Source organism: Microtus pennsylvanicus, chromosome 7, assembly GCF_037038515.1.
Source record: "Microtus pennsylvanicus isolate mMicPen1 chromosome 7, mMicPen1.hap1, whole genome shotgun sequence".
Taxonomy (NCBI): Eukaryota; Metazoa; Chordata; class Mammalia; order Rodentia; family Cricetidae; genus Microtus; species Microtus pennsylvanicus.
The window spans coordinates 11,339,315-11,352,607 of NC_134585.1; the positions used below are offsets into that span (position 1 = coordinate 11,339,315).

Genomic DNA, 13,293 nt, shown 5'->3' on the forward strand with positions numbered 1-13,293 from the left:
CAGGACAGAAAGATTTTTTTTTTTTTGGCAATGTCAGGAAGGCACAAGAAAATACTGAACCAACTCTTATATACAAGACCAAGGTAGCAAATGCAAAGAATCACAAAGTATTTGTTGATGGATCAAGACATCCGGAGGGTGACAAAGAGAGTAAATGAGAGATATCCCTGGCATGAAGTGAATATAGATTCTTGGTTCAAAGCTCCATGGGTGTCCTTGCTGACTTCAGCTTGCCAAAAAGCTCCTAAGATAGAACACTGCCAAGTGAGGGAACTGGTTGGAGATGAACAAAGCACTCCAACTCAGAATACAAAGCAAGACAAAAACCCTCCATTACCAGAGATAGGAAACCTCCATGACAAGAGGCTGAGGCTCCGATGGGCTAACAGCACAAAGTCAAGATGTAGAACAATTCTGGAAAAAGATTTCTAAGGAAAGAGATCCTCCCAGACAGGAGATAACCAACTCCTCTGGCCCTTTCAATAGTCACAGATCTTTCTGGCCCAGCTGAAGTCATGCGCAAGTGGAATAAGATGGTACCAAGGTCATGATTCTGTCCCAGTTTCTCCATGTCTCCCAGAGCAACAGTGCAAGCTATGGATGGTGGGCACACCTCCTATTCCTTTTGATTTCTTCACGGGCTCCTTTCCCAGCAACAGTTTGTGGAGGGCAGCTGACGGGAGATCAAAGCCAGATCCAGATGGCACCGCTTAGTGTTCCCACTTACAATTTCTGTGGTAAGACATACTCACTTTTCTTGCACTAATGCCATGAAATTCCTTCCTCCTTTTCTTTGCTTTGTTATTTGGAGCTTACCTGTCTAGGCCAATGTACTGTCTCCTCCTATATCCATGGTAACCTAACTCAGGTGTCATTTTAAAGGAAAGGGATAACTGTCTACCTTTAATCTATGAGAAAGATGGTGCCCAAAAGATCTGTGCCCTATGGGAAATGGGCTCATGGTGTGGGAAGTCCTTCTGTATATATGTTGCTTTTATTGGTTAATGAATAAAGAAACTGTTTTGGCCTATGATAGCATAGAATAGAGCTAGGCAGGGAAAACTAAACTGAATACTGGGAGAAAGAAGGTGTTGTCAAGGAGACATCATGTAGTCATGCCAGAGACAGACCCTGGACGGAACCTTGCCGGTAAGCCACAATCACATGGTGATTACACAGATTAAGAGAAATGCGTTAAATTAAGAGGTAAGAGCTAGCCAATAAGGAGCTAGAGCTAATAGGCCAAGCAGTGATTTAATTAATACAGTTTCTGAGTGGTTATTTCTGGTCAACTGGGAACAAACAAGCAGCCTCCTACAATAGGTTCATATTACCATGAAGCTGAGCTTACCATAAGCAAAAAGTTTTGTCACTACCTTGGTTAACGACACCATCAAGATGGCAATGACTACGAGAGTTCACTGTCACTTTGGTTAATGAACAAAAGAGTGACACCCAACTTCACAGCACCACCAAACCCTCAGAAGACAGCCTCACTTTTACAATTCCTTGCACCTCAGGCTTTCAGTTACAAACTCCAATCCTTTTCTCCCAAAATTTCCCTTTTTGGTTTGTACATTACTGGGTACCTACTAGGATTACGGAAGTAGGGGACCTAGAGGAGACTGCAATATGGGCTGAACTACCCAAGTGATTAGGTCAATGCCTTTTATGTCAGACTAAGGAGGTTAACACCAGACCTCTATGTTGTTGTTGCTGTACTGGGATCACAGGCATGTGCTACCACATTTGGCTTCCATGGTCAATCTTTTCCTTTGTTTTACTTTTATCTATGCCTGTATATTAAAGTGTGGGTTTTTAAAGGCTTTATGTGTTCTGATGATGTGAACCATGTCCTGCAGTGACATGCACTCTGCATTACTTATCATTATTTAAAAGTACCAGCCTGGAGAGTGGCATGCCCCTGTAACACCACACTCTGGAGCATCAGGCAGGAAGACCTAGAACTCGGTTCAATGCAAGTCTGACTATACAGCAAGACTTTGTCTCAGAACAAAAGGAAAAAATACATTTGTCATGAAAGCTTCATTTGCTAATAACTCAGTTTCCTACTTGTAGTTAAGACATATTAGGAAAAACTTTTGAAAAAGACATATACCAGGTTGACAAGCATAATACCAGCACCAAGAAAATAAGCTGTTAGCCAAAGAGTCTAAAAATTAACAAAAAAGTGAAATGCTAAGGATGCATTAGCTGTACCTTGTACAGGAATTTCTCCGTAGTTTGATCTCTTATCTGACAGGGCTGTCAGAGGCTTGGGGGTTGAGATTGGTCCACTTATGGAATGTCTCTGAAATAAAAGCAGCTATGTTAAATCTAGTACTAAGACTCACAGAGAAAAACACTTCAGAGAGTAGATGTCAGTTACAAACAATGCATAACTCTTTTGATATAAACATACAGTGTGTGATCAGTACTTTAAAAAAAATAAACTTGAGAGCTGGAGAGATGGTTCAGCAATTAAGAACACTGACTGCTCTTCCAGAGGACCTGGGTTCAATTCCCTGCAAACATATGGCAGCTCACAACTGTCTCCAACTCCAGTTCCAGGGGATCTGACACCCTCACACAGACAAACATGAAAGCAAAACATAATTGCATATAAAATAAACAAATTAGATAATAAAATTAAAAATTAAACTAATCATTTTTAAAGTAAATAAACTTATAAGAAAAATGTATATTCTTATACAGTTTTAACAGTTGGCACCCTCTTCATTTGATTTTCTTATACTTCTGTATTAAGGTATCACAACCAGAATTCGGACAGTCAAAATGCAGGACACTTGCTCCCCACAAAGATGCTTCCCTGGGGCCTTTTATAGTTACGCATACCACTGACCCTGAAAGCCTCTGGCACTCGGAATATAATTTAATTCCTCTGTTTAAAGAGATTCTTGAACTACCATATGCCAATGTGCTAAACACAAAATTAGGTTCCAAACCAAAATATGGATGTGTTTCTATTGTGGTTTTATTGGTTTTTCTTGTCCTGGTTCCAAACAGACCTCAACTATGTCTCCCACTTGATAATTTGACAACTGTCCCAGTTCAGGCTATAGTCTTTAACTCAGAACTCCTGCCAACAGCAATATAAGGAGTTTCCTGATGCCCTGATGCAGACACACACAGCAGCCTAAAATACCCACCACTACTGCTCTAACCCATAATATACAGAACAGGCCACCCACCCTTCTTCCTTGTGCTTCCATTTCCTTGGCTTTTCTCCAGCCGTCTCTCTCTCTCTCTCTCTCTCTCTCTCTCTCTCTCTCTCTCTCTCTCTCTCTCTCTCACACACACACACACACACACACACACACACACACACACACACACACACACACACCCCTAAAGATAGGATCTCACTATGTAACCCTGGCTGTCCTGGAACTTGCTATGTAGACCAGGCTGCTCTCAGACTCAAAGAGATCCACCTGCCTCTGCCTCCACACCCCAACCCTCAGCCATATTTAAAAAAAAAAATCTAACTAACTTCTAGCTACTTATTTCACTCTCCCAAAAGACCTATGCAAAAGTACAGCTTTAATGGAGAAATAGACTTACAGAACCACCGTTCTTGTGGAGACCAGGAAAGCAGAAGCAGCACCTGGGAGCTCACCAAATTTATAGGCAAACATTAGCCCGAGGCGAACACGCCCCCTTAGGGGCGGGACTTATCCCTACATGGGTCCAAAAGCTTAGCTGGATAATTGTAGCTCCAGGTCTTCGGTGAGAAGACAAATCAAGCTATCACAGGTTATCACAAAGACAGGCAGGAGGAAGGTGTAGGGGTCTCTTTGATGGTGAGTCTCAGAGTGGCTGCTAAGCTTACTTCCATGGTCTTCCACAAGAATAAGCTCAGCACAAGGCAACTACAGAGGGTTCCCTCAGAGTGAGGGAACCTAAGAGGCGCACTCACAGCAGAAGCCAATCATTTTATAACTTTCTCTCGGAAGCACCACTGCATATTTCTGCTATTAGAAACAAATCACGAAGTTAGCCAACACTCAGCAAGAGCAGAGAACACAAACGCTAACTACCAGCAGATGAGCTCACTGGAAGAGTTTATAGACTGCCTACAGCATTGCTACTTCCAGCTCTGCTAATCCTTTTGGAAGGTACCTTTGAGGTCTTTGGGGCAGACCTAGAGTATCCAGACTCGAAAGCTGTCTAGGTGTACTTTATTCCCTATCTGTTCAAGGAAGTTTCTTCATGGTGGCTGATATGAACTCACATGATTCCCTACCCTACGTAAACTATTGAAAGTGTCTGAGAAGTCCCCGCAATTGCTGCTGAAGACTTCTTCCAGCCCGGCCTTCTAGGGCTTCCGGCAGCCAGCCTCAGGCAAAGATTCAAAGGATACCCATGGGAATGTCTGGACCCTCTCTGTAGTTTCCTCTTCCCAAGGACTCTGCCCTGAAAATTGTAGTGGTCTCATTTTCCATGAATGTTGGCTTATACCCTCAGATGCAACTGGTCTGCCCTCTCTGTCCTAAGTTAGTTCATCCTCCCTAAACCGCCACCTAGAAACTGCCTCCAGGCAAACAATTCGAGCCACACAAGGGCTTCCCTCATCTGCTGGGAATTTTTTCAGGGACCACAGCGGTGCAATGTCGGAAAACCATTGTTTCCTAGATTTTGTCCAGCTTTCCATTTGTTTGTGACAACTCTTGTTATTTCACATGACAAGAATTATTCCTGCCCATGGAGTGTTTTAAAAAGACATCCAACCCTGGTGCTGTCCCAGAGATTCTATTCACAAAGACAATGTCTAGGAATCTATTTCTAAACTCTTTATGCAGTTTTCTGTGCAGCTAGGCTTGAGAGACACTAGACAGACTAACTACGTATTAAAGAGCATTATAATAAGTTTTGTTGCTAGCTACAGGTATTTTTAATCTTCCTATCTTCAAAAAGATGTTACAAAATCTTAGACATGAAATATAACAGATAAATGCTAGAGAAGCTTTGTCTTATTCATCTTTTTTTTAATATTTATTTATTTATTAAGTATACATATTCTGTCTGCATGTATGCCTGCAGGCCAGAAGAGGGCACCAGATCTCATTACAGATGGTTGTGAGCCACCATGTGGTTGCTGGGAATTGAACTGAGGACCTTTGGAAGAGTAGGCAGTGCTTTTAACCTCTGAGCCATCTCTCAGCCCTGTCTTATTTATCTTATTTGAGGTTTGTTTTACTTGGCATCTTGCGTTGTACCTTTAGGTTTTCTTTTAAAAGTCTGATTAATAGAGAACATCTAAAAAGCATTAAATCTGCAGCCTAACCATGGAGCTTCCTTACTTTTCAAATGCTAAGTCACTGTCTGAGAAACTTCACTTATCCTAGACTTTAAAAGTCCACTCTCAAATCACAGGGCCAATCATTAACCCAATATAGAACTCAAAAAAATAAAATGCCCCAAGCTCTCAATTTTAAGGTAAATGGCAGCCCTGGCTATCCTTATCACAGAATACTAGTTCAGGGGCTATTTTTCCTTTGGCTACTCTCACCCATGTTAAAGTATTTCACTTCAGCCATATTCTGAAAGTGGCTATGGAAATGGCATCACAAGAGGGTCTCTTGAGCTCCACAGAGAAAAGCCTTCTGCCTTACTCCTGGCTCTATTCCCAACAACAGAAAAGAATAGCAACTCTGAAAGTCATTTATAGTAGATCAGCAATGCCATATCCTTGAGCTCAACTGTGACAAATGGCCTCCAATGAACAACTCTTCTCTCCACTCATGCCTTGTGTAGATCCACATTTAACTCATGTTGGGTGTACACTTGAGTTCAGGTGTCCAAGGAAGCCCAGAAAAGGAGTCAGATCCACCCCTGGAGCTGGAGTTACAGGCTACTGTGAGCTGTCTCACACGAGTGCTGGGGACTGAACTCAGGACCTCTACAAGAGCACTAAGCGCTCTGAAGTGCTCAGCCATCTCTCCAGCCATTAAGTCAGCAGTTTTGAAGTGATCTGTTAGACAGCAAAAAGATAAGATATGCCAGCTACACACTCACTCAGACATCAGTGTTTTCCAGAAGAGCGTCACAATTTATAAACTGCCTCAGTTAAGGCTACAGGTGGTATTTTAACCAAGCGAACCTTACCACTCCCTCTTCTGAAGTAGTCCATTCACCACCTGAGACATGTGCACAACTGAAAAAGATGATCTAACGTGCAATTCAACCTTCCTGAGCCTTTGATAATCCTGGGCACTCACCTGCATGGGGGAAACAGCAGCGGCAGGAGGGGTTTTCATGGGACTTGGACTCAGGGGCGTTCGAGGAATTGCAGCTGCAGCAGCATTTGGCACTACAAAAATAGTAAATGAGAAAGTTAATAATAAACTTATCACGATGCAGGGGGAGTTTCCTACTCATCTCCATGGAAGGATTCGCCTGTTAGCCAGTGTTCCTAATTTCCTGCAAACTGTATCCTGGAAACAATGCCTGACCTATGCTGAATACTCACAGGGAGAGCCTATGACACTGGTATTTCTTTTCCTACCAGACGAATGCTTTCCTAGGTCAGTACTTCATTTCTGCTATTTAATCACATGGCTAAAATACTCCATAAAGAAATGAACTCTAAAGAAAGGAAACAAGAGGGATGGGGCACAGCTCAGGGGTGACTTGTAGCATGGTTCTATCCCCAGCACCATTATTTATGTATTTTTAACAAGCAGATAAACGGCAGACATGGCAGTGAACACCTATGATCTCAGCACTTCAGAGGTTAAGGCAGAAGAGGATAACAAGCTCAGACTAGACTGCGATACTTAGCGAGTATTCTAGGTCATCCTGGGCTACACAGTAGGATCCTGTCTCAATAAGTAAGGCACACACACACACACACACACAGTCACATAAGACCGTCTACAGCTTTTATGCAGAAGTGTCTTCAGGGTCAGTGTTGTAAGAGCTACCTCATCAAGAGTCTAGCTTGGTTCTCACCCTGAAGTGCATTGTTGTGGGCTGTAGAAGGTAAAAGGAGAGTAGCCCAGCGGTTACACAACCTTGATCTGCACTTCCTTCTATCATAAGATAATTACAGCATTTTAAACAAGAAAGACTTTCTTGATGACAAAAAGGCGAGTAGAAGCTTACTGGTTACTAACTGAAGATGGCCTGAACTAAAGTCGATGTCACTGAGAGTGAAGAAAGAGAACAGAACAAAGAAGTCCATGTTGGAAGTCAGACAGTGAGCAAAAGGGTTTAAGTCAGAGTCCTAGGTTTCTGGTCCCAGTGACTCAGTAGACCCGTGCTGACTCTAGGCTTGAGAAGCGATGAGGCTGGAAAACACAGGACGCCTACACATGCTCAAGTATCAATGTCAATGAGGCACTTGGGTACACAGAATTAGGAAATTTGGAGGAAGGTTAGGAGCTAGAGTTAAGTATCAGGAAGTCTGCGCATAAAGAAGATACGAGAAATCAGGAATGAGTGTGATCCATCTAGAGAGAAAAGATACTGCTGGGCAAGGGAAGTAGGGTGCGCGGCTGAGACCAGGCTTTCTAAAGCAGTGCATTCCAACCCTGCAGAACTTGCTTTGACTCAAGAGACCTAATATGACGTATGTGACACTACATGCACATGGCACTGTATGATAAACCCTATATGCAAGCTGACAAAACAGAACAAAATGATACAGAATAGCAAACTAAGGCAACTAAGTCAAGCAAACAGAGAAGCACAAGTCTTGGGAACCACAGACAAGGACTCACTTACCTTGAGATGCACTGTCAAAAGACTTAATGAGGGTTTTTACTGTAGGAGTTGGCTCTGAAGAAGTTGAGGACCTTCTACTCAGTCCCATCCCTTGCCGCAAGGCTGCCAAATCTCTCTCAACAGCATTCATGTAGTTGTAGACCCGGCCTCGTTCCTCCTCTTGCCTAACAAAAAACAATGGAATAAAGACATCTGCATGTATGAGAAAATATACATTTAAAATTTAAAAGCATTAAAGGGTATCAGGGTTTGTTTTTTGTTTTTATAAGTTGTACCAGTTGAACACAGCAATTGCCTGGTAAACACCAGGAAATAATGCTGAAATGCTCCTATCAGGTTATCCTAAGCAAGTTAAATAGCCATCAAGTTCCATTTTCATAAAGTGTCAGGTGAGGACATCAGTAATCAATTAGCAGTAAATCGGGAAGCAGACTGGCCACAGCCTGACTCAACTGGGAATCTCTGGTTTTGTGCTGCCAGGAAGGCACAGCCCTTCTCAGTCACCTGGGAATTCACCAGCAGATCACAGAGGCCAACGCACTGTGCGTACACATACAATGGAACAGAACCAAAAGTTCCAGTTCCCTAAGAATGAGACAAAACTGTCACAGAAAGAGAATCCCTGCAAAGACTGGAAAAGCTCATTAAGTTAATTAAGACCATAAAATATTTTATTCAGCTCTCTGAATTCTAGGCTCACATACAGGGAGTTCTAGATCAGCAAATGTTACACAATGAGACCCTATCTCAAAAAAAAAAAAGGGTAAGTAAATAAAAATCTAAGAATATTTTTAAAAATTTTATTTTCCTCTTGATCCTACTGCACGTACTGGCTTTGTGGGAGCCTAGGCAGTTTGGATGCTCACCTTACTAGACCTGGATGGAGGTGGGTGGTCCTTGGACTTCCCACAAGGCAGGGAACCCTGATCGCTCTTTGGGCTGACGAGGGAGGGGGACTTGATTGGAGGAGGGGGAGAGAAATGGGAGGCGGCGGCGGGGAAGAGACAGAAATCTTTAATAAATAAATTAAAAAATAAAAAAATTTTATTTTCCAAATTCAAAAAATTACTAAGAAAAATAACAGTGTCTTACATTTTTAAAAATATATATTTAACCAAGTATGGTGGTGTATGCCTTTAATCCCGGCACTTATGAGGTAGAGAGGCAGGTGGATCTCTGCCAATTCAAGACCAGCCTGGTTTATATATAGTGAGCTACAGCCAAGACTACAGAGACCCTGTCTCAAAATAAATAGATAAACAGAAATGATGTATTCTCATTTCTTCTGTATTCGATCTTCTGAGATATAAAAAATGCAAATCTCAAACAAACGTGTGTTTGGAATAGGGAAGAATATTTTAATAACCTTTTCAGTACACTAAAATGAAACAATGGGTAGTTACCAAATTTTTGCTACGCTAGAAAAGTAACTTAGTCCTGAGCCCCTGACTAAACAGGTAGAAGGCCCTGGGTTAAATCTGCACTGCCAAAGTGGTAAGCTTAGCTGCAGACTGGAGCCGTGGTGCAGCACGACAGTGTTGAGCGTGAATGAGGCCCTGTGTCTGAGAACAGCACGCCAAGAAGAAAAACGTAGCTTCAATGTGGAAAATGAAGCCATGTAAGTAAATTTCTCCTACCCTATCCACTAAAATTCGCTGAAAGACTTTTATCCATCTGATTCTGCAACATCATATAACATATATTGATCATAAGAAAAATACAGGCAATATAGAGGCTTTTCAAATCCTTGAATCATTTAATACATTGGAGTCACGCTTGCTAAATGATGGCATCAACATGCTCTGAGGCCAGTGAGATGGCTCAGCAGACAAAGGTGTTTCCTACCAAAGCTAACAACCCGAGTGTGCTGCTCAGAATACACAAGGTAGGAAGTGTATTCCACAAGGTGCTTTCTCATTTCCACATGTGCAGAATGGCGCACACACAAAATAAAGAAATATAATTTAAAAAAACTTTTTAAATCATCTTGCAATGGCAGATAAAGGTTTTCCATTCCCTTGAATACCTACATTTCATTAACAACAACATATACCACCAGGCGTTTTCCTCGATGGGACAGGGTCCTAATCACTTTCAAAGAAAATGTCAAAGAACAGAGTTTGAATAGCCAGTTTCTCTCCCAATCATTCTCAAATAAAAAAACGCTGTTCCATGAGAAGAGAGCAGCTCAGACTGGAAAGGTCACACAGTGTCCACCTCAAGGCCACCTCACACTTGGAAACACAGTGTTAAGCGGAAGTGCCTGCCCACACTTCCCATTTTGTCACACGGAAGGTTGAAAATCAGGCCCTCCAAGACTGGATTTGGTAAAAGCAACACACTCCCCTTTAAGGATATTTTGAGTGAAACATACACTTTTCATTTAGGTAGTTTTGTACTTAAAAACATCACTCTGATAATCACTGCTTGTAAGATGCTATCTTCCTTTTTCAAATAGTGTGTGCACGCGAGGTGGTGGGGGGCATGTGGGGGGGGGACCACAGAGGCCAGAGAAGAGCAACAAGTCCCCTCAATTGGAGTCACCTGATAAGGGGGCTGGACCCAAACTCAGATCTTCTGGGAAGAGAAGAATTCTCTTAACCATTTAGTTACCTCTCCAGCCCCAAGATGCTGCCTCTTTTAACAGGCATTTCTTTGAAAAATAAAGAATAGTAAACTTTCAGGATCCAGTGGAAAGATCCTTCAAGAACTGAATCTTAGGGCTCGGTGATAGAGCACTTGCCTGGCATGTGTAAGGCCTTAAATTAATCCACTGCATGACGGACTGATGGACGGATGGATGGATGAGTGGGTGGGTCATGGGTGGGCCGTGAGTGGGTGGACAGATGGGTGGATGGACAGGCAGAACCAAGTTCAATCACTCAGGGTTAACTATCAAATGAGCCATTTCTGATAAACTATTTATTTAATAATATACAGAGAAAAGAGTAATGCCAGCTTTATACCAGTGAAGATTCATTAAGCTTCATTCCAAGTTCTGCCTAAGGATGCCAATAAAAAAACACTTAGCAACACATTAGAACTAGGCACTAATTAAATAAAAGCCTTTCCCTATGCCTAATTAATAATTATTTAAAGTGAAGTAAAACCAAATTCTTAATAATAACATCAAACACATAAATTCTCTCCCCCGCTCAGGCGGAGTCTCATGGTGGAACTCAACATGTCACAGGTATCACCTGATACAGTCATCTTTACGGATTTCCAGTGATCCCTTTGTGAGATGTGGGGGGTACTACTTTGGAGGTCACTGAAAAATGGAAATTGCAACAGTGAATGAGGGAAAGAAACTTACACTGAACAGATCAGCTGTTTTCCCAAAACCAGTAACTCGAGTTTACTGGTCGGTCACTTTTCAGGCATTAGTTCACTTACTCTTACAAGACTATAAATCAATTCACATTGCCTTCATTCACAGGTGAGAGAACCGAGGCACAGGGCAAGGGTTAACAGATCACACATCTACCAAGAAGCAGGGTCAGACCGAAGCCGACTGTGCGCTTCCAGACTGCAGTCGACAGAGAAGTCCGAGTGGTGGACTGCCAGAGTCCAGCTAAGACAGCACTAGCGACAGGCCCATCCCGAGACTGAGACCAAACTGTTCGTTACTGAAACACACAACTGGATTCTCAGAACATACTTGCGTGACTTTATTTCCTCCAATTCTTTTGTGAGTTTCTCATTTTTTTCTTGTGCCTCATGTAACCGTCGCTTTAGGTCACCAATCTCTTCTTGGGCTTCGGACTTGATATCATTTGCGATTACCACTGCAGTCTGGAGATCAGCCTGAAATTGCCGCCATTCTGCAGATTCTTCCTACATTAAAAGATTAATTTTTATTTCCAAAGGGGAGTAATGGAGATTTATTTAAAAGCAGTAAAATTTGTTAATGATTAGTTTGCCCTCGCGAGTCATATTCTCGAATGGTGAGTTTTTTTTTTAATCCCAAGAGTGCTGTTATCTTATTTTAACAGACAAAGCAGCTCTTATCAGTGAATTTGTTCTAAATGAAGGGAAGACTTGCCATCTGGTCTTCCTACTGAGCCATCAAGTATTCAGAGTACTCAATAAATATTAATGAGAAAAAATGTTAGACTTCCCTTCCTCATGCAAATTTCAAAGCAAGTCTTACAAAAATAAATAACATCAAAAACTTAGAGCTTTACCTCTGAACTCTTAAGAAGGTATATAAACTGTATTGTGATGGTACATAAATGGCATGAGAAAGTACCTAAGTGGTTTGTGAGGGTGTGTTAATGGCATGGGAAGGTATATATATATAGTATGTGAAGGCACATAAAAGGCATGAGAAAGTACCTAAGTGGTTTGTGAAGGTATATAAATGGTATGTGAGCCATACAGTGAAAAATCTATAAATATTCTGACATCAAAAACCAGCAGGAAAAAAAAACTAAAGTAAAGGAAAAGGAAGAGGAAGCCAGAAGAAAAACTGAACTCAATATAGGCAGACACAATCATACAAAGAGACTGTAAGGAACTGAGTGGTCTGCCGCTTCCCACAGACAAGAAGGATGCGGGTGTGGCTGGGCAGAGAAGTCTCCCCAGGGGCTTCACTTCCCCCAGAGCCACAGCTGGGCCTTGCATGAGCCCTCTCAACCTCAAAGCAATTTTCTAATACCACGAAAGCAGCCAGGACAACGGCGTCAGGACTCAAGGTCTATGATGAGCACTCTCTCCCTCCACATCCTAGCAGCCTGGGTGCTGGCAGCTAACCCAACCCAGAGAATGCAGAAATCTTACACAGAAACAGCCTTGTTTGTGATCTTAAAATCAAAAGTTAATAAATTTTCTTTTCAAAATGTAATACCCTCCCATACTAATCTCCCTAAAATTACTACCCATAAATCACTAGTACTTCAGTACTGGCAGCACATGAAGATCCGTCCTACCCGAAGTCTCCTGTGGAGGGTCTTGATTTCTCTTTCCATGTCGTGCTTTTGGTCTTGGAGTTTTTTAACAGTATCTGAAAAGACCACAAAGATTAAATATTTCTCCTTAGACCTCAAGTTCTTAATGATACTACATGTTCCAAAGAAATGATAGAAAAGAGGTGCTAAAATATGACCATCAAAACAGTTTTCCTGAGCTAAGATTTGTCTGCCTTTCATCACAGGACTTGAAAGCATGAAAAAATATTCAATGCAAGATCACAGTTTCTGCTTCACTTCCTAAGTAAACTGAAAGCAATTGTTATAAACATACATACTATTGGCACAGAGTCAATCAAAATAGCACTGACTGCTATTAAAATGTAAACTTTTAATCAGAGAAGTTACCACTGTCAACCATATAAGCATTATTCCCTTTAAACACTGGAATAAATTCAAGAAAAGTGAAATCAGTAAAATTATTTATACAACTAATTTGTAATATCCAAAGAGCTACCAATTAGTCTATGGACTAGTAGCAGTAAACACAATAGGAAATCGCATACTGTTTGGTTGGAAGGAAACAATGCCTTAGAAGTCATGCACAGAGAAATCTCTCAGGCGGGCACCATGC

The 13,293-nt window shown here is 41.7% G+C and overlaps 1 protein-coding gene across 2 annotated transcripts in view; it reads right to left on the reverse strand.

The window, feature by feature from the left end:
* Specc1l (sperm antigen with calponin homology and coiled-coil domains 1 like) overlaps positions 1 to 13,293 on the reverse strand; it is a 104,418-nt gene that overhangs the window by 42,045 nt on the left and 49,080 nt on the right. For both annotated transcript variants that reach the window (XM_075979984.1, XM_075979983.1), the window contains exons 6-10: positions 12,681 to 12,754; positions 11,411 to 11,586; positions 7,750 to 7,913; positions 6,243 to 6,334; positions 2,221 to 2,311 (exon numbers count right to left, since the gene is read on the reverse strand). In XM_075979984.1, the coding sequence (XP_075836099.1) occupies positions 2,221 to 2,311; positions 6,243 to 6,334; positions 7,750 to 7,913; positions 11,411 to 11,586; positions 12,681 to 12,754 (597 nt within the window). The remainder of the gene's footprint in view (positions 1 to 2,220; positions 2,312 to 6,242; positions 6,335 to 7,749; positions 7,914 to 11,410; positions 11,587 to 12,680; positions 12,755 to 13,293) is intronic.